Source organism: Podarcis pityusensis (assembly GCF_964106645.2).
Source record: "Podarcis pityusensis genome assembly, chromosome: 7".
Classification (NCBI taxonomy): Eukaryota; Metazoa; Chordata; class Lepidosauria; order Squamata; family Lacertidae; genus Podarcis; species Podarcis pityusensis.
Window position 1 is genome coordinate 86,135,262 of NC_138031.1, and position 17,303 is coordinate 86,152,564.

The window sequence follows — 17,303 nt, forward strand, 5'->3', positions numbered from 1 at the left end:
TTAGTGGCACATGCAATGGGGTGGAGCTGTGGAGCCACCCTCCAACACTAGTGTTGTTGCTGGGACTTACCTGGTCAGGGCTGGGCTGACACAACTGTGTGGTTGGGGCTGGGCAGGTGCACCAGCAGCCGTGCTAGATGTTCCCACAGTTAAAAGCACATGACTCCAGCCTCACTGCTGCCCCATCCAGGTAGGCAACAGTGTAAGGGGGTGGGGTGAATTCACCAGCTGCCCATCACCATGCATGTCACTACTGCAGGTGGGTAACTTTCAATGGCAGCTTATGAGCTTATGTGTGACAATCAGTTGTCAAGCTCAGAACAAGCATTATAAAAAACTAGCATGTGATGACCTGTTAAACAGCAGAGGTAGATGGTTTTCAGTCATCTTTCTTGGAGAGTGTGATGCTCTTCTGCTTCTTGTTCTACAAAATCAGCAGGACTACTAAAACTGCTATACTGAATTTGCTGAATGCTTTCCCCCAGAAGACAGAAAATCAAGCATTCAGTCCACTAAACAATGCCATAAAAGTTTCTTTCAAAATTAGTCTTCATCTTTCACTACAGAATATGCACTGGCAACAAACTTTTTGACACATTAGGCACAATCCAGCATTAATGTATATGAAGCAGCAGATACAGGGGTGTGCAGCTGTATGTCCTGGCCAGATTGCCTTTCCATGGGAAAGCATTCCCAGCCAAAGAGGTGAGAGGGCATCTAACATTGTTATGACTCAATAGACATTTGACACCTATGTTACTACATTATGGAAGCATGACTGGAGATGGTATAGGGTAGAAATACTAGCCACATGCACACTCAGCTACATACATACTGTTGGCCACAACTGTTCCAACTGGTCATAATTTCTAATCATACATTGCAAATGCTCTTAGCTGTTCTGACTGTGGAGCAAAGGGGGAAGGAGATTTTGGGTTCATGATGCACACATATTTGGGTCGGTATATAGGTCAGTACAGGGACCACTGTTTTTCCCTATTGCTCATTGCCTGTGTTTTGTCTTTCTAGTATATGGTTTTTGGAAATGGGGGATTGATGCATTTTATTTGTTTATATATTTATTTAAAATAATTATATAGTCCCTGTCCCACACTCAAAGAGTATCTAGGTTGTGTATAATATTAATTTAAGACCATATAAGCACCGGTTCAATGCAATAATATGCATAATAAAGTACAGTATATAATACTGTTGTCAGCAACTTAGTGGAGTTGAACACCAATGGCCAGCAAATACTTGGTCACATAGATACGTCTTTAAATGTTGATGAAAACACTGCACTGTACATTACTATTGAATTCAAAAGGGCACACTGTTCCACCACAGAGAATGCCATCCTCATGATTCCAGAACATGTACTGATACAGGTAACGAGACCACCAGGAATGCCTCCACTGAAGATCTTGGTGAACAGATGAATTGATATGAGAACAAGCATGATCTTGAACAATCTTGTGCTAAGTTGTTTTAGAAAGGATGAGGTAACATGTTGGAGAATTTAGGAGTGCTTCATTAATCTTTTGTGATATATTGGGACAGTCTCCTTTGGGAAGTTGTGGACTCTCCTTCCTTGGAGGTTTTTTTTAGCAGAGGTTGGATGGCCATCTGCCATGGATGCTCTAGCTGAGATTCCTGCATTGCAGGGGGTTGGACCAGATGACCCTTGGGTCCCTTGCAACTCTATGATTCCATGAGAGACAGACTGCTTGCTCCACTCATTGATCAAACAAAGGCTGTGCATGAGCTCTATTCATTCTGCAACCAGGAATAACCAGTCACAGGACCTGAGGAGTGTTTTACAACTGACAGCTTCCATCAATGCTTCACCATAACATACACTGTGCTTTTCCAATCAGACCCAACTGTGTATGAGTTTTAATTTGTTTTAATCTATTCTGCTGTGATTTAAACTTTCTGTGTGCTTTAAATTATGGTTGTCATTTTTAAATATTATTTTTATTCATTTTTAATAATATAACAGTTTAACAATGTAGAACATTTATATACGCTCAATCTGAAAAATACAAAAACACAGATCTCCATTGTTCGTATAAAACTTTCTTATCTCAAACCACAAAATAGGCATTTTGTTCTGCCTTCAACCCTTTAATGTTCAATTTCCCTTCCCTTCTTCTTGAAGCCAAAAAGCAGCTCACACATTGAATGTAAATTATCACCAGCTGATGGACAAATCTCCCTCGGTTATAAATTATAACTGTCCCAAAAATAATTAAGAAAGGGAGGCTTTTGCAGATCCCATACCCATCACGGCTCTTTCATGGCTTTGGGGCAAGATGTAAATTCCTTAGCTCTCAAGTTGCTTAACCCCCATCCAAGTTCCTAGGAGCTGACTGCTTCTTGGTCTCTTGAACACAGAAAACAGCTTTTTCAAAGCACCAGAGATTAATCTCTTGTTCACTCTTTTTTCCAAAATGAATATGAGAACCAAGACTTATGTCTGGCTATCATCAATCACCGTGTAATTATCTCTGTTGGCAGACCGCCAACAAAAGATGTTCAACCCGCTATTTCCTTCCCCACGACACATAAAAAACTCCCCACAAACTCCCTAATATTTAGTTTAACAATAAGAAGTTGGCCAATAAATAGAAAATTTTCAAACTTCTTGAAGAATATACAATGTAATATTTTTTGATGTCTGTTTTTCTGGGGGTTTTTAAGACAGAACATTAAAATAGCTACATATTCAATTTTAGTCATACTACGAAGGAAGGAAAGAAGGAAAGAAGGAAGGAAGGAAGGAAGGAAGGAAGGAAGGAAGGAAGGAAGGAAGGAAGAATAAGCACTGTCTCCACTCAAACATGCTATGCCATCCTGTGGTCCGAGATTCTCACCCTAAGTCAGCATGCAAATGTGCATCTGCATAATTCTAACTGAGGCTCCCCCCAACTTGCAATTTTGCCCTTCAACAACTGCTAGAAGGCCCATTCCATTAGCTTGATCTGCAGCAGTAGCAGCTCAGTACTACCCCATACCTACTTCCATGGTGACATGGCATAAATTGTCTGGAGTGCCAGTTTGATAACACCCACTGTTTGCAAATAAACTCTCAAACAAGTGACAACACCAAATTCCCTATAAGGAACATGAAATATAACTCACCGTGCTGTCATTTTCCTTTTCAGAAATTAAATTGCCTCCACTGACCATCAAAGAAATGTCAGAGTTGCCATTGCAAAGGATGTTCTCTCCTATTTGGACAGTGGGCTGCAGGAATGTCAACTCATTCCTCCTGGATTCAGAGGACAGACAGACCTGGTAGGAATAAGGCAAAGTTCCGTCCTCATAATTGGGTGGGAATATGGCACCAGCCTTTGAATGCGGGTCAGGAATAAAGCACTGAAGGAAAGTAGGGTTCCTTGACCTTCGAAGCTTCATCAGAATGGTCAATATCACGGTCACCAGGAACAGGAAGGACACCAAGGTCAAGGCCAATACCAAATAAAACTGTAGATCAGACTGATACTCTGAGTCATTTGGTTGGGAGTTCATTTCTGGAAGAGCCTCCTGGAAGTTCTCAGCAAACACCAGGCTCAAAGTTGTGGTGGCTGAGAGAGGAGGGTGCCCATTGTCCTTCACCAGGATGACCAGCCTCTGCTTCACTGCATCTCTCTCAAGTAATGCTCGGACTGTTTGCACCTCTCCTGTGTGGGAGCCAATGCTGAAGAGTAGGGCTCTGTGGCCTGCAGGAGATGGAAGGAGAGCCAGGCATTGTGTCCCGAATCGGAGTCCACGGCCACCACCTTCGTCACCAGATAACCCGACTCAGCTGACCGAGGCACCATCTCAAAGAAAGGGGAGCCCTCTGCTGATTGTGAGGGGTACAGGATCTGCGGAGCGTTATCATTTCGATCCAAAACACATACTGTCACTGTGGCACTGCTATTGAGTGGTGGAGAACCTCCATCTTGGGCCTTCACTTGAATCTGAAACTCCCTGAATTGCTCATAGTCAAAGGAGCGTTGGGCATAGATGATTCCAGTCTCAGAGTTAATGGAGACATAGGAGGAGAGAGGCAGATTCTTGATGTTGCTGTTAAGGATGGAGTAAGTGATTCGAGCATTGCGATCCAGATCTGGGTCAGAAGCCTTGACGTGGTAAATTGAAGCTCCAGATGGGTTGTTTTCTGGAACGTAGGCAGTGTAGGAAGATTTTTCAAAGGCTGGTGGGTTATCATTGATATCTGAGATCTGTATTGATATGGTTTTGTGTGTGGAGAGTGGAGGTGTGCCTTTGTCTGTGGCTGTGATTGTAATATTATAATCTGCACTCCTTTCCCTGTCAAGGGCACCATCTATGAGGAGCTTGAAGTAATTATCCAAAGATGAGACTATCAGGAAAGGTACAAACTCCTTCAGGTGACAGGTGACTTCTCCATTATTCCCAGAATCCCTGTCCTGAACTTTAATGAGAGCAATCACAGCTCCAGATGTAGCATCTTCAGGAACTGGGCTGGACACGGATGTAAGGATCACATCTGGAGCATTGTCATTCTCATCAAGAACCTCAATCTCCACATTACAATGTGCCACCAATCCTCCGCCATCACTTGCCTGAATTATCATCACATATTTTTGTCTGTCCTCAAAATCAACACTTTCTATGAGTGTGATTGTTCCGTCTCTGGGATCTAGATGAAACTTCTGTTTGGCTGTTTTTGGGATGTCACTGAAAGTATAAGTGATCTCAGCATTTGACCCTTCATCACTGTCAGATGCTTTGACTTGAAGCACAGAGGTTCCTTTGGGTGCACTCTCCTTCAGGCTCACTTTATAGATTGACTGGGTGAAAACAGGAACATTGTCATTATTATCAATAACTGCAACCAATATTTTGGCTGTTCCGGTTTTTGGAGGTTCTCCCCCATCCATGGCTGTAAGGACCATGTTATGCACCTGTTCCTTTTCCCTGTCCAGTTGTTTCTGCAAAATTAATTCAGCATATTTACCACCATCATTGCTGTTTTTAATTTCTAGTTTGAAATATGGAGTTGAGCTCAACTGATAATTCTGGAGGGAGTTTATTCCAATATCATCATCTTCAGCATTTCCAAGAGCAAATCGAGTTCCCGGCAGAGTAGACTCACTCAATTTAAGCTCAATATTTTCATTCTGGAAATGTGGAGCATTATCATTAATGTCCTGGATAAAAATATTTACGTGGAAAATATTCAAAGGATTGTGTGCCACAACTTCTAATTTGAGGACACAAGTGGATGATTCCCCACAGATCTCTTCCCGGTCTATCCTCTCATTCACATACAGGTTGCCATTTTGTTCATTCAAATCAAAGAATTGCTTTTCTGAAGAAATACCAAGCTTGCGCTTTGACAGCTCTCTGACATCCAACCCCAGATCTTTAGCAAGGTTCCCCACAAAGGAGCCCTGCTCTGCTTCCTCTGGAACTGAATATTGAACCTGCTCAGACACTACCTGGCAGCAGAACACAGACCAGAATATGAACAGAAACAGTACTTGCCTCTTGGTGATCTCCCTTGTTCTCTCTGCCTGCTTTACTTCAATCACATCCATTGTTGTTTCTGATTTCCTCCTTCTTTCACTTCAATTTTCAAGACTCCCAGTACACTGATGTCAGATAATAGAAATATTGTTCTTTTGAGCTGCTCTTTGGGAAACCGAGAGCTTTCCTTTCTTGAGCAGCTTTTAATATAAAAGCTTTTCCTTTCTGCTCGGCTGAAGTGTTAAGAGAGAGAGACTACTCCAAGAGTCTCAGAAATGCTGAGCCATGGCTGCTCCCACATTGTCCAACAGTGACACTCTGAGTCCATACGATGAACTGCTTTTACTATTTCTAGAATTCTACATGGAATTTTGTTTCTTAAGTAGGGAATTGTTTGTAATATAAGTACACCTTTAAATGCAATCTGAAACATATTTCTTCTCCATCACTTGTGTGCATCCTTTTCGCTTCCCAGTCCCTCACTATTCAGCATCATTGCTTTATTTTCTTTCTTTAAAAAGTGGAAAAAAAAACAAGAAAACCCATAGGTATAGTAGAGAGGGGATGCCTGTTGGTGAGGAGGGCTTTGTTTCCAGAGGCTTCTAAAGAAATTGTGGTCTTCTAGATCATTTAAATAGTGTAATTCCTTGTCAGGGTACACATGGTTTGTCAATGTCTCCTTTATTGGATCAGGAGGCAGAGGGATCTACATTTGACATGCTCCCTGGCAGGAAGTTCCAGTTCTGTGCATGTTCAGGAACATCATTTCTGGTTTGAGGTTAGATAGGACTCTCCTACCTCTGCCCACTGACAATTACCACCAGCACCCCACACCTTTTTAAGGGTGATTTTATTTTTACTTGATAAAGGGAAGAAATGGCAGGGAGGTTTAGCTAATGGTACTGGTGAAACCCATTTTATGCTTGAAATTAATTCAAAGAAAACTGGGTCCTCGCTGAATTAAAGTGATTAAAAAAGATGGGAGAGCTTATATTTAAAATCTTCTCATAGGACCTGGACTAAAGCTAGCTGCACTCTTTATAAAAGAGACAACATGTAATACATTATTACGTTATTTGCTATCTGTCTTTCACCCAGTTTAAACATAGCATTAATATCTCTATACTTTTGCATAATTCCATTTAAAAAGTTTCTGTAAAGGAATAAAATACTGAAAGACCAAACTAACCAATGTACATTTGATTAATGTGATCAAAATATTTTACCACATGTATTTACAATAATGTAATGCAACTATTTCAAGCACCATTTCCCCCCAAGTGTTCCCAATATTAAATCATTTCCAGTTTCTCTTTAACCGTCATACAATTTTGTGTGAATCAAAGCATTCCCACCCCACCTGCTCCAATGCAGTTTTGATTCTGCAATGAACGTAGTTCCAGGACATTATCACAAATGGTCACCTCTACAATATCTTCAAAGTTCAGCCCCTACCAGCTACAGCTGTGTCAATAACTTGGCACAAACCATATAATGTTGTTTGGGGACATCTCTCTATCCCATGACAGTTTTCTTGTGAGTTTCTTAATAGGGTCAGAAACACATCCCACAAATAAGTGTTTTCCGGCTTGGGATGTTTGGACATTGTCAAGCACTCTTCTTCTGACACCACAGACACATATATTTTCTGGGATTCAAAATTCTACCCTCACCTTATATTGGAAATCGCATTGGGGTAGAAACCCCCCCCCCCCAAAAAAAAAAAAATTAGTGTGTTGCTGTTGTTTTCTGACACAGGGTAAAGGTTCCAAGTTATAAGGAGCATAATGCAATCAATCTTACATATGATTGCTTGCATTTTTAATTTGCTTTAACTTGTATTAATCTACAGTGGTACCTCGGGTTACATACGCTTCAGGTTACATACGTTTCAGGTTACAGACTCTGCTAACCCAGAAATAGTACCTCGGGTTAAGAACTTTGCTTCAGGATGAGAACAAAAATCGTGCTCTGACGGCGAGGCGGCCGCGGGAAGCCCCATTAGCTAAAGTAGTGCTTCAGGTTAAGAACAGTTTCCGGTTAAGAACGGACCTCAGGAATGAATTAAGTACTTAACCCAAGGTACCACTGTATTCTGTTGTGATTTTAACTTTCTGTGTGCTTTAAATTATGGTTGTCATTTTTAAAATATTATTTTTATTCATTTTTAATAATATAAAAGTTTAACAATGTAGAACATTTTATACTCTCAATCTAAAAAATACAAATATACCAATTTCCATTGTTAAAACTGGACAAATCTCCATCAGTTATAAATTATAACTGTCCCAAAAATAATTAAGAAAGGGAGACTTTTGCAGATCCCATACCCATCTCGGCTCTTACATGGCTTTAGGGCAAGATGTAAATTCCTCAGCTCTCAAGTCACTTAACCCCCATCCGAGTTCCTAGGAGCTGACTGCTTCTTGGTCTCTTGACAACAGAAAACAGCCTTTTCAAAGCACCAGGGATTAATCTCTCGTTCACTCTTTTCCCCAAAATGAATATGGGAGCCAAAACTTATGTCTGGCTATCATCAATCACCATGTAATTATCCCTGCTGGCAGACTGTCAACAAAAGATGTTCAATCTGCTATTTCCTTCCCCATAACACATAAAAAACTCTCCACAAACTTCGTAATATTTAGTTTGATAATAAGGAGAATTTTGCCAATAACTAAAAAATTGCAAACTTCTTGAAGCATATACAATGTAGGATGTTTTTGTGTTTTTTCTTGCATATACTGTATCTTCTTAAAGAGAGAACATTAAAATAGCTACTTATTTAAATTTAGTCATGCCGCAAAGAAAGAAAGAAAGAAAGAAAGAAAGAAAGAAAGAAAGAAAACAATTTAGCACTGTCTCCACTCAAACATACTATACTATGGTCCCAGATCATCACCCTAAGTCAGCATGAAGATAGGCATCTAGATAATTCAGACTGAGGCTTCCACAATTTGCAGTTTTCTCCCTCAACAACTGCTGAAAAATCCATCCCATTAGGTTGCTCTGCAGCAGTAGCAGCTCAGTATTACTCTCTACCTACCTTCCTGGTAACATGGCATGAATTGTCTGGAGTGCCAGTTTGATAACATCCACTGCTTACAAATAAACTCTCAAACAAGTGATAACACCAAATTCCCTATAAGGAACATGAAATATAACTCACCATGCTGTCATTTTCCTTTTCAGAAATTAAATTACCTCCACTGACCATCAAAGAAATGTCAGAGTTGCCATTGCAAAGGATGTTCTCTCCTATTTGGACAGTGGGCTGCAGGAATGTCAACTCATTCCTTCTGGATTCAGAGGACAGACAGACCTGGTAGGAATAAGGCAAAGTTCCGTCCTCATAATTGGGTGGGAATATGGCACCAGCCTTTGAATGGGGGTCAGGAATAAAGCACTGAAGGAAAGTAGGGTTCCTTGACCTTCGAAGCTTCATCAGAATGGTCAATATCACCGTCACCAGGAACAGGAAGGACACCAAGGTCAAGGCCAATACCAAATAAAACTGTAGATCAGACTGATACTCTGAGTCATTTGGTTGGGAGTTCATTTCTGGAAGAGCCTCCTGGAAGTTCTCAGCAAACACCAGGCTCAAAGTCGTGGTGGCTGAGAGAGGAGGATGCCCATTGTCCTTCACCAGAATGACCAGCCTCTGCTTCACTGCATCTCTCTCAAGTAGTGCTCGGACTGTTTGCACCTCTCCTGTGTGGGAGCCAATACTGAAGAGTGAGGGCTCTGTGGCCTGCAGGAGATGGAAGGAGAGCCAGGCATTGTGTCCCGAATCAGAGTCCACGGCCACCACCTTCGTCACCAGATAACCCGACTCAGCTGACCGAGGCACCATCTCAAAGAAAGGGGAGCCCTCTGTTGATTGTGAGGGGTACAGGATCTGCGGAGCGTTATCATTTCGATCCAAAACACATACTGTCACTGTGGCACTGCTATTGAGTGGTGGAGAACCTCCATCTTGGGCCTTCACTTGAATCTGAAACTCCCTGAATTGCTCATAGTCAAAGGAGCGTTGGGCATAGATGATCCCAGTCTCAGAGTTAATGGAGACATAGGAAGAGAGAGGCAGGTCGTTGATGTTGCTGTTAAGGATGGAGTAAGTGATTCTGGCATTGCGATCCAGATCTGGGTCAGAGGCCTTGATATGGAAAATTGAAGCTCCAGACGGGTTGTTTTCTGGAACGTAGGCAGTGTAGGAAGATTTTTCAAAGGCTGGTGGGTTATCATTGATATCTGAGATCTGTATTGATATGGTTTTGTGTGTGGAGAGTGGAGGTGTGCCTTTGTCTGTGGCTGTGATTGTAATATTATACTCGGGAGTCCTTTCTCTGTCAAGGGCACCATCTATCAGGAGCTTGAAGTAATTACTCGAAGATGAGACTATCAGGAAAGGTACAAGTTCCTTCAGGTGACAGGTGACTTCTCCGTTATCCCCAGAATCCCTGTCCTGAACTTTAATGAGAGCAATCACAGCTCCAGATGTGACATCTTCTGGAACTGGGCTGGACACGGAGGTAAGGATCACATCTGGAGCATTGTCATTCTCATCAAGAACCTCAATCTCCACATTGCAATGTGCTGCCAATCCTCCGCCATCACTTGCCTGAATTTTCATCATATATTTTTGTCTGTCCTCAAAATCAACACTTTCTATGAGTGTGATTGTTCCGTCTCTGGGATCCAGATGAAACTTCTGTTTGGCTGTTTTTGGGATGTCACTGAAAGTGTAAGTGATCTCAGCATTTGACCCTTCATCATTATCAGATGCTTTGACTTGAAGCACAGAGGTTCCTTTGGGTGCACTCTCCTTCAGGCTCACTTTATAGTTTGTCTGGGTGAAAACAGGGACATTGTCATTAATATCAATAACTGTTACCAATATTTTGGCTGTTCCGGTTTTTGGAGGTTCTCCACCATCCATGGCTGTAAGGACCATGTTATGCACCTGTTCCTTTTCCCTGTCCAGTTGTTTCTGCAAAATTAATTCAGCATATTTACCACCATCATTGCTGTTTTGAATTTCTAGTTTGAAATATGGAGTTGAGCTCAACTGATAATTCTGGAGGGAGTTCATTCCGATATCATCATCTTCAGCATTTCCAAGAGCAAATCGAGTTCCTGGCAGAGTAGATTCACTAAATTTAAGCTCAATATTTTCATTCTGGAAATGTGGGGCATTATCATTGATGTCCTGGATAAAAATATTTACGTGGAAAATATTCAAAGGATTGTGTGCCACAATTTCTAATTCGAGGACACAAGTGGATGATTCCCCACAGATCTCTTCCCGGTCTATTCTCTCATTCACATACAGGTTGCCATTTTGTTCATTCAAATCAAAGAATTGCTTTTCTGAAGAAATACCAAGCTTGCGCTTTGACAGCTCTCTGACATCCAACCCCAGATCTTTAGCAAGGTTCCCCACAAAGGAGCCCTGCTCTGCTTCCTCTGGAACTGAATACTGAACCTGCTCAGACACTACCTGGCAGCAGAACACAGACCAGAATATGAACAGAAACAGTACTTGCCTCTTGGTGATCTCCCTTGTTCTCTCTGCCTGCTTTATTTCCATCACATCCATTGTTGTTTATGATTTCCTCCTTCTTTATTATGTCAGATAATAGAAATATTGTTCTTTTGAGCTGCTCTTTGGGAAACTGAGAGCTTTCCTTTCTTGAGCAGCTTTTAAAATAAAAGCTTTTCCTTTCTGCTTGGCTGAAGTGTTAAGAGAGAGAGACTACTCCAAGAGTCTCAGAAATGCTGAGCCATGGCTTCTCCCACGTTGTCCAACAGTGACACTCTGAGTCCACATGGGGAACTGTTTTTGCTATTTCTGTAATTCTACATGGAATTTTATCTCTAAAGTAGGGAAATGCTTGTAATATAAGTTCACATTTAAATTCAATCAGAAACAAATTTCTTCTCCATCACTTGTGTGCACCCTCTTCGCTTCCCAGTGCCTCACCATTCAGCATCATTGATGGTTTCTTTCTTTAAAAAGGAAAAAAAAAAAACAAGAAAAACCATAGGAATAGTAGAGAGGGGATGCCTGTTGGTGAGGAGGGCTTTGTTTCCAGAGGCTTCTAAAGAAATTGTGGTCTTCTAGATCATTTAGATAGTGTAATTCCTTGTCAGGGTACACAAGGTTTGTCAATGTCTCCTTTATTGGATCAGGAGGCAGAGGGAACTACACTTTACATCCTCTCTGGCAGGAAATTCCACTTCTGTGCATACTTAGGAACATCATTTCTGGTTCAAGGTTAGGACTTTCCTACCTCTGCCCATTGACAGTTACTACCAGCACCCCACACAAAGGTGATTTTTTTTTTCTTGAAAAAGGGAAGAAATGGCAGGGAGGTTTAGCTAACGGTACTGATGAACCCCATTTATACTTGAAATTAATTCAAAGAAAACTGGGTCCTCGCTGAATTAAAGTGATTAAAAAAGATGGGAGAGCTTATATTTAAAATCTTCTCATAGGACCTGGACTAAAGCTAGCTGCACTCTTTATAAAAGAGATACCATGTAATACATTAGTATGTTATTTGCTATCTGTCTTTCACCCAGTTTAAACATAGCATTAATACCTCTATACTTTTGCATTATTCTGTTTAAAAGGTTTCTGTAAAGGAATAAAATACTGAAAGACCAAACTAACTAATGTGCATGTGATCAATGTGATCAAAATATTTTACCACTTTTATTTACAATAATGTAAAGCAACTATTTCTAGCACCATTTCCCCCGCAATGTTCCCAAGTAATAAATCATTTCCAGTTTCTCTCATACAATTTTGTGTGAATCAAAGCATCCCCACCTCCGCTCTAGTGTAGTTTTCATTCTGCAATGAATGGACTTCCAGGACATTGTCACAAATGGTCACCCCTACAATATCTCCAAAGTTCAGGCCCTACCACTTACAGCTGTGTCAATAACTTGGCACAAGCCGTATAATGTTGTTTGGGGACATCTCTCTAACCAAGGACAGTTTTCTTGTGAGTTTCTTAATGGGGTCAGAAACACATCCTACAAATAAGTGTTTTCCGGCTTGGGATTTTTGGATATTGTCAAGCACTCTTCTTCTGACACCACAGACACATATATTTTCTGGGATTCAAAATTCTACCCTCACCTTATATTGGAAATCTAATTGGGGTAGAACCCCCCCCCCAAAAGTTAGTGTGTTGCTGTTGTTTTCTGACACAGGGTGAAGGTTCCAAGTTATAAGGAGCATAATGCAACCATCTTATATACAATTGCTTGCATTTTTTCTTTTTTATTCCCAGAGTCCCCTCCCCAATTAAGTCTCCTTATCTTATCATTCTAAAATATACAAACATCAATAATATCTCTGTCAATAAAAGGCTAAGTAAAACCATAACTGCTTTTGGAAAATGACATAACAAGCCTTTTGGCAATGGGAATATCAATATCAGCTTTCTGGAGGGAGTGTAGTGGAAAGGGGTTACGTACTATCAGAGAAGTCCCTATGAAGTACCATTGACATGCAAACAAGTGCACCAAAGTTACTTGCTGACAGATGTTTGACTATCCTATCTGTCAATGCAGACCACAGTAGGTATTTGTAGTGTACAAGCTGCTTGAAAGAAAAAGAAAAATGAATCAGTTTGCTTCCAGGTTAAGAGCTTGTCTGCCTGAATGACTGGAGTGGACACTGACTTGTCATAGGCCTCTAGTTTCTAGTGCTCACGGAGCTAGTAAACCTATGTCTTGCCAGTACCGAGATAGGTGGCTGCTCACATTTATTGATATACTAGCCGTCTATCCATCCATCCCAAAGTTTGGAAATATCATGCAGAAATGAGATAAAAACAAAATACAATAGTCAAAGCTAAAACAATTAAGAATGCACCAAATCCATCCATAAATTAAACAGGAACCCACATACTGAAGTCTTGATCAATACTGGTCGGGAAATACACTTCCACATAAAAACTAGGTGAGAGGAATTAAATTAGGCTAATAACTGTCTCCCAGGCATGATTGTTTGCAATATGTAGGGAACTATGTTTTCTTATAGAGGAGCATTCTGTTTTATGAGCCCCCACCAGCAGTCCGAAGTAGCACGAATGAGGCAAAGATTGGTCACTTAATGCATCAAGATAAAGATTTGATGAAAGAAGTTCCTTCACAGAAGGATCACATACCCAGTGATGACTAAAAGAAGGAAGAGCTGAACGGAATAAAAAGAAGACTGACATAGTTCTGAATATAATGAGAAACCAGAGGCAAATGGGAAATATATTCTGATATTAATAAAACAAAACAAAAAAATCATGTTAATCTAAAATTGTTTGCTCACCTGGAGTACAATTAAGCCTTCACTGTTCAAGTTTAAATCTTCACCAGGTAGGATTGGATCCTTTGCCTCACAAGCCTCTTTATTGTTCAGAGTATTGGAATAATTTGCCTTTCTAGAGTCTGTAGTGAGAGAAACCTCCTGGCAGTAGGAGTGCAGAAATGCTCGGACTCCGTCGATCCCCACAAACTGTGAGATAGGAGCGCCACTGAAATTCACACTCCCCGACTCAAACAGCTGAGAATTTCTCCACTTGTGCAACCTGACAGCCAGTAACACAAGGAGGAAAGTGAAGAACAAGCAGGAGACAAAAGCCACTGCAAGGACCAGGTAGAAGGTGAGGTCAGACGGAGGCTCCACAGGAGCTGAGATGCTGCTCAGGTCTGAGAGGACTGCAGGGATGGTGTCAGCCAGCACCACAGTCAGAGTGGCTGAAGCAGAGAGAGGTGGCTGCCCATTGTCCTTGACTAAAACCACCAGGCTTTGCTTGAGGGCATCTTTCTCCAGAAAGAAGCGGGCCGTCCTGATCTCTCCTGTGTGGAGCCCCAGAGTGAAGAGCCCTGGCTCGGTGGCCTTGATCAGCTGGTAGGAGAGCCAGGCATTCTGGCCAGAGTCCGCATCCACGGCCACCACCTTAGTGACCAGGTAGCCTGGCTCTGAGGAGCGAGGGGCCAGCTCTATCCCCGTGGAGCCGTCGGTGGGAGGGGAGGGGTACAGGATTTGGGGAGCGTTGTCATTCTGATCGAGGACGAAGAGTGTCACTGAGACATTGGAGCTGAGTGGTGGAGCACCTCCGTCCTGAGCCTTTACACGGAACCGAATGTCTCGAAACTCTTCATAATCAAAGGAGGTCAGAGCATATATAACCCCCGTCTCAGAGTTAATGGAGAGGTAGGAGGAGAGGCGGGAGTCACTTCCTTGGTCATCAGTGATGGAATATGTTAGTCTGGCATTTTCTTCCCAGTCTGGATCACTTGCTTTCAGGGAAAAGACTGAGGCTCCTCTTGGATTATTTTCTAGAAGATAAGAGGTGTAGGCTGACTGTAAAAAGAATGGGGGGTTATCATTTGTGTCTAACAGCTGCAGTGAAATAATTGCAGAGGTTGATAATGTTGGAGTCCCATTATCAGTTGCTGTAACAGGGATATCATAGGTCGCCACTTGTTCCCTGTCAAGGGCTCTGTCTGTCACTAAAGTGTAAAAGTTGTCCATTGTTTTCTTTAGTTGGAAAGGAAGGCTATTGGGAATTGAGCACATAACCTCCCCATTGACTCCTGAATCTCTGTCTTGGACATTTAAAATGGCAATGACAGTTCCAGTTGGTGTGTTCTCAGACACAGAGTTGAGTACAAAGGTTATTGCTATTTCAGGTGCGTTATCATTTAAGTCTTTTACAAAGATAACAACCTTTGATCTGTTACTTAGACCACCACCATCAATGGCTTGCACCTCAAATTCATATAAAGATGATATTTCAAAATCAAGGCTTCCTGCAAGGGTAATGTCTCCTGTTGTTGAATTCAGTAGAAACATTTTAGAATTTTTCTCTGTGTTTTTTTCAAAGGAGTATTTTACCTCTCCATTGGTTCCTTCATCTATATCGGTAGCTCTCACTGTGCACACTATCGACCCTTTAGGAATATTTTCATTCATGCTTCCTTCAAAGATCTGTTGCGTGAAAATCGGTGCATTGTCATTTGCATCTAGAACAATCACATGAATTTGAGCAGTACCAGATCTCACTGGATCACCCCCATCAGTAGCTGTGAAGATTAGATCATAATCTGGCTGCTCTTCCCTGTCCAGAAGTTTCTCCAGCACCAGCTCAGCATGTCTTGCCCCATTTTCTCCTGTCTGCACATGCAGAGAAAAATGGCGACTGCCTGCAAGTTGATAATCTTGTATAGAATTTATCCCTAGATCTGGATCCTGAGCTTTGGGTAGAAGAAACCTGTCTCTGAGTGTTGATGTCTCACTGATTTTCATTTTCCATTCCTTTGGTAGAAACCAGGGTGCATTGTCATTTATATCTGTAATTTCCACTTCAATACCATAAAGTTTTAATTTACTTTCAATAAAAACCTGCAACTTCAATATGCATTTGTCTGCCTCTCCACAGATTTCCTCTCTATCTATTCTCTCAGAAATCTGTAAATGGCCATTGTTGACATTCAAAGCAAAATACTGAACCATACCTACACTGGAAACAATGCGGAGTCCATGGTCTGAAAGCTGCTTCCCATCCATTCCCAAGTCCTTTGCAACATTCCCCACAAAAGAGCCTTTCTGCATCTCCTCAGGAATGGAATAGCGGATCTGCCCAGAAATTAGCTTCCAGATTGTCACCATGACAAGGCACTGAAGGATTCCTTTTCTGCAACTCCCGAGTCTGTGGGTTTCTTCCATGATTTTGTACCAGGAGAAAAAATGCTGGTTCTGTTCAAAAGCTCTAATGATTGGTTTCTGGTGTTCCCTTTGTTCTGCTCCTAGATCCAGTTCAAAATAGCCAAATTGTTTTTAAGCAAAACTTACTTCAGTTTTGCTTTCTGTACTGTCATGTTCAGCCTCTCCTCAGTTATTGTGTGCTGCACTGTAATAGCTAAGGTTGTGAGGCTGGATCTTTTACTTTTTTCCTTATTGGTGAACAGCGACACCATGAGGCTCAATACAAAACTGCAGAAGCCTTATTTTGGAATCCTAAATATACATTTTCTTCCATAACTCCTTCTATTCTTTATGGTACTATCAGGAAATTTCAGTTGACTGATCTTTTTGTTCAATACATTAATAGATATATAGTTCATATAAACCAGTTTTGTCCTTAAAAAAAAATCACAACAGGTATTTTTTTCTCAGGTGTTCTCATGTTTACTCCCAGTCTTAGTTGTACCTGAATATTGAATATTATAAGAATACAGTGGTACCTCTAGTTACGAACTTAATTCATTCCAGAGGTCCGTTTTTAACCTGAAACTGTTCTTAACTAGAGGCCTGCTTTCACTAATGGGGCCTCTTGCTGCCGGCACATGATTTCCGTTCTCATCCTGGGGCCACGTTCTCAACTCGAGGTAACTCTTAGTGAAGTTTGTAACCTGAAGCATTTGTAACCTGAGGCGTTTGTAACTTGAGGTACCACTGTATAACCAAGGATCTGGCAGGTGATTATACTATGATATGTGCAATTCAGTCCTGCTCATCTATGTATGCTGATCTATCATGTGCAGCTTTCTTCCCTCCCTCTCCCATTTCCTTCTCAGAGTTAATTCTTTATTTGACCTTCACATGCAGTTACATTTGTGGGATTTTTTTCCTATGATGTGACTTTCTTGGGGGCTGCCTATGAATGACAGAACCAGATTTGCATATTGTGTGTGCAAAGTTCACGATCTTCCCTGTCCACGTGGTTTTGTCTGTCACAGGCAGCTCTTAGATGCAGGGGATTGCATCATGGAAAGTCATCTTC

At 41.4% G+C, this 17,303-nt stretch overlaps 1 protein-coding gene and 2 pseudogenes across 3 annotated transcripts; all 3 read right to left on the reverse strand.

Annotated features, from left to right (window-relative positions):
- Window positions 1-3,117: 3,117 nt before the first annotated feature.
- On the reverse strand, window positions 3,118-5,573 carry LOC308481913 (protocadherin gamma-B1 pseudogene; annotated as a pseudogene). Its single transcript has one exon. The product of its transcript is annotated as a protocadherin gamma-B1 pseudogene (transcript).
- Window positions 5,574-5,934: 361 nt separating this feature from the next.
- LOC308481905 (protocadherin gamma-B1-like) lies at window positions 5,935-11,502 on the reverse strand. Its single transcript, XM_081014739.1, has 2 exons — window positions 8,672-11,502; window positions 5,935-6,013 (listed from the first exon to the last, which is right to left on the reverse strand). Exons 1-2 carry the CDS (start codon window positions 11,099-11,101, stop codon window positions 5,948-5,950), a joined length of 2,496 nt encoding a protein of 831 aa, XP_080870865.1. The 5' UTR covers window positions 11,102-11,502; the 3' UTR covers window positions 5,935-5,947.
- A 2,323-nt stretch (window positions 11,503-13,825) lies between these two features.
- Window positions 13,826-16,696, reverse strand: LOC308481924 (protocadherin gamma-A6 pseudogene; annotated as a pseudogene). The gene has a single exon. The product of its transcript is annotated as a protocadherin gamma-A6 pseudogene (transcript).
- Between the last annotated feature and the right edge of the window lie 607 nt (window positions 16,697-17,303).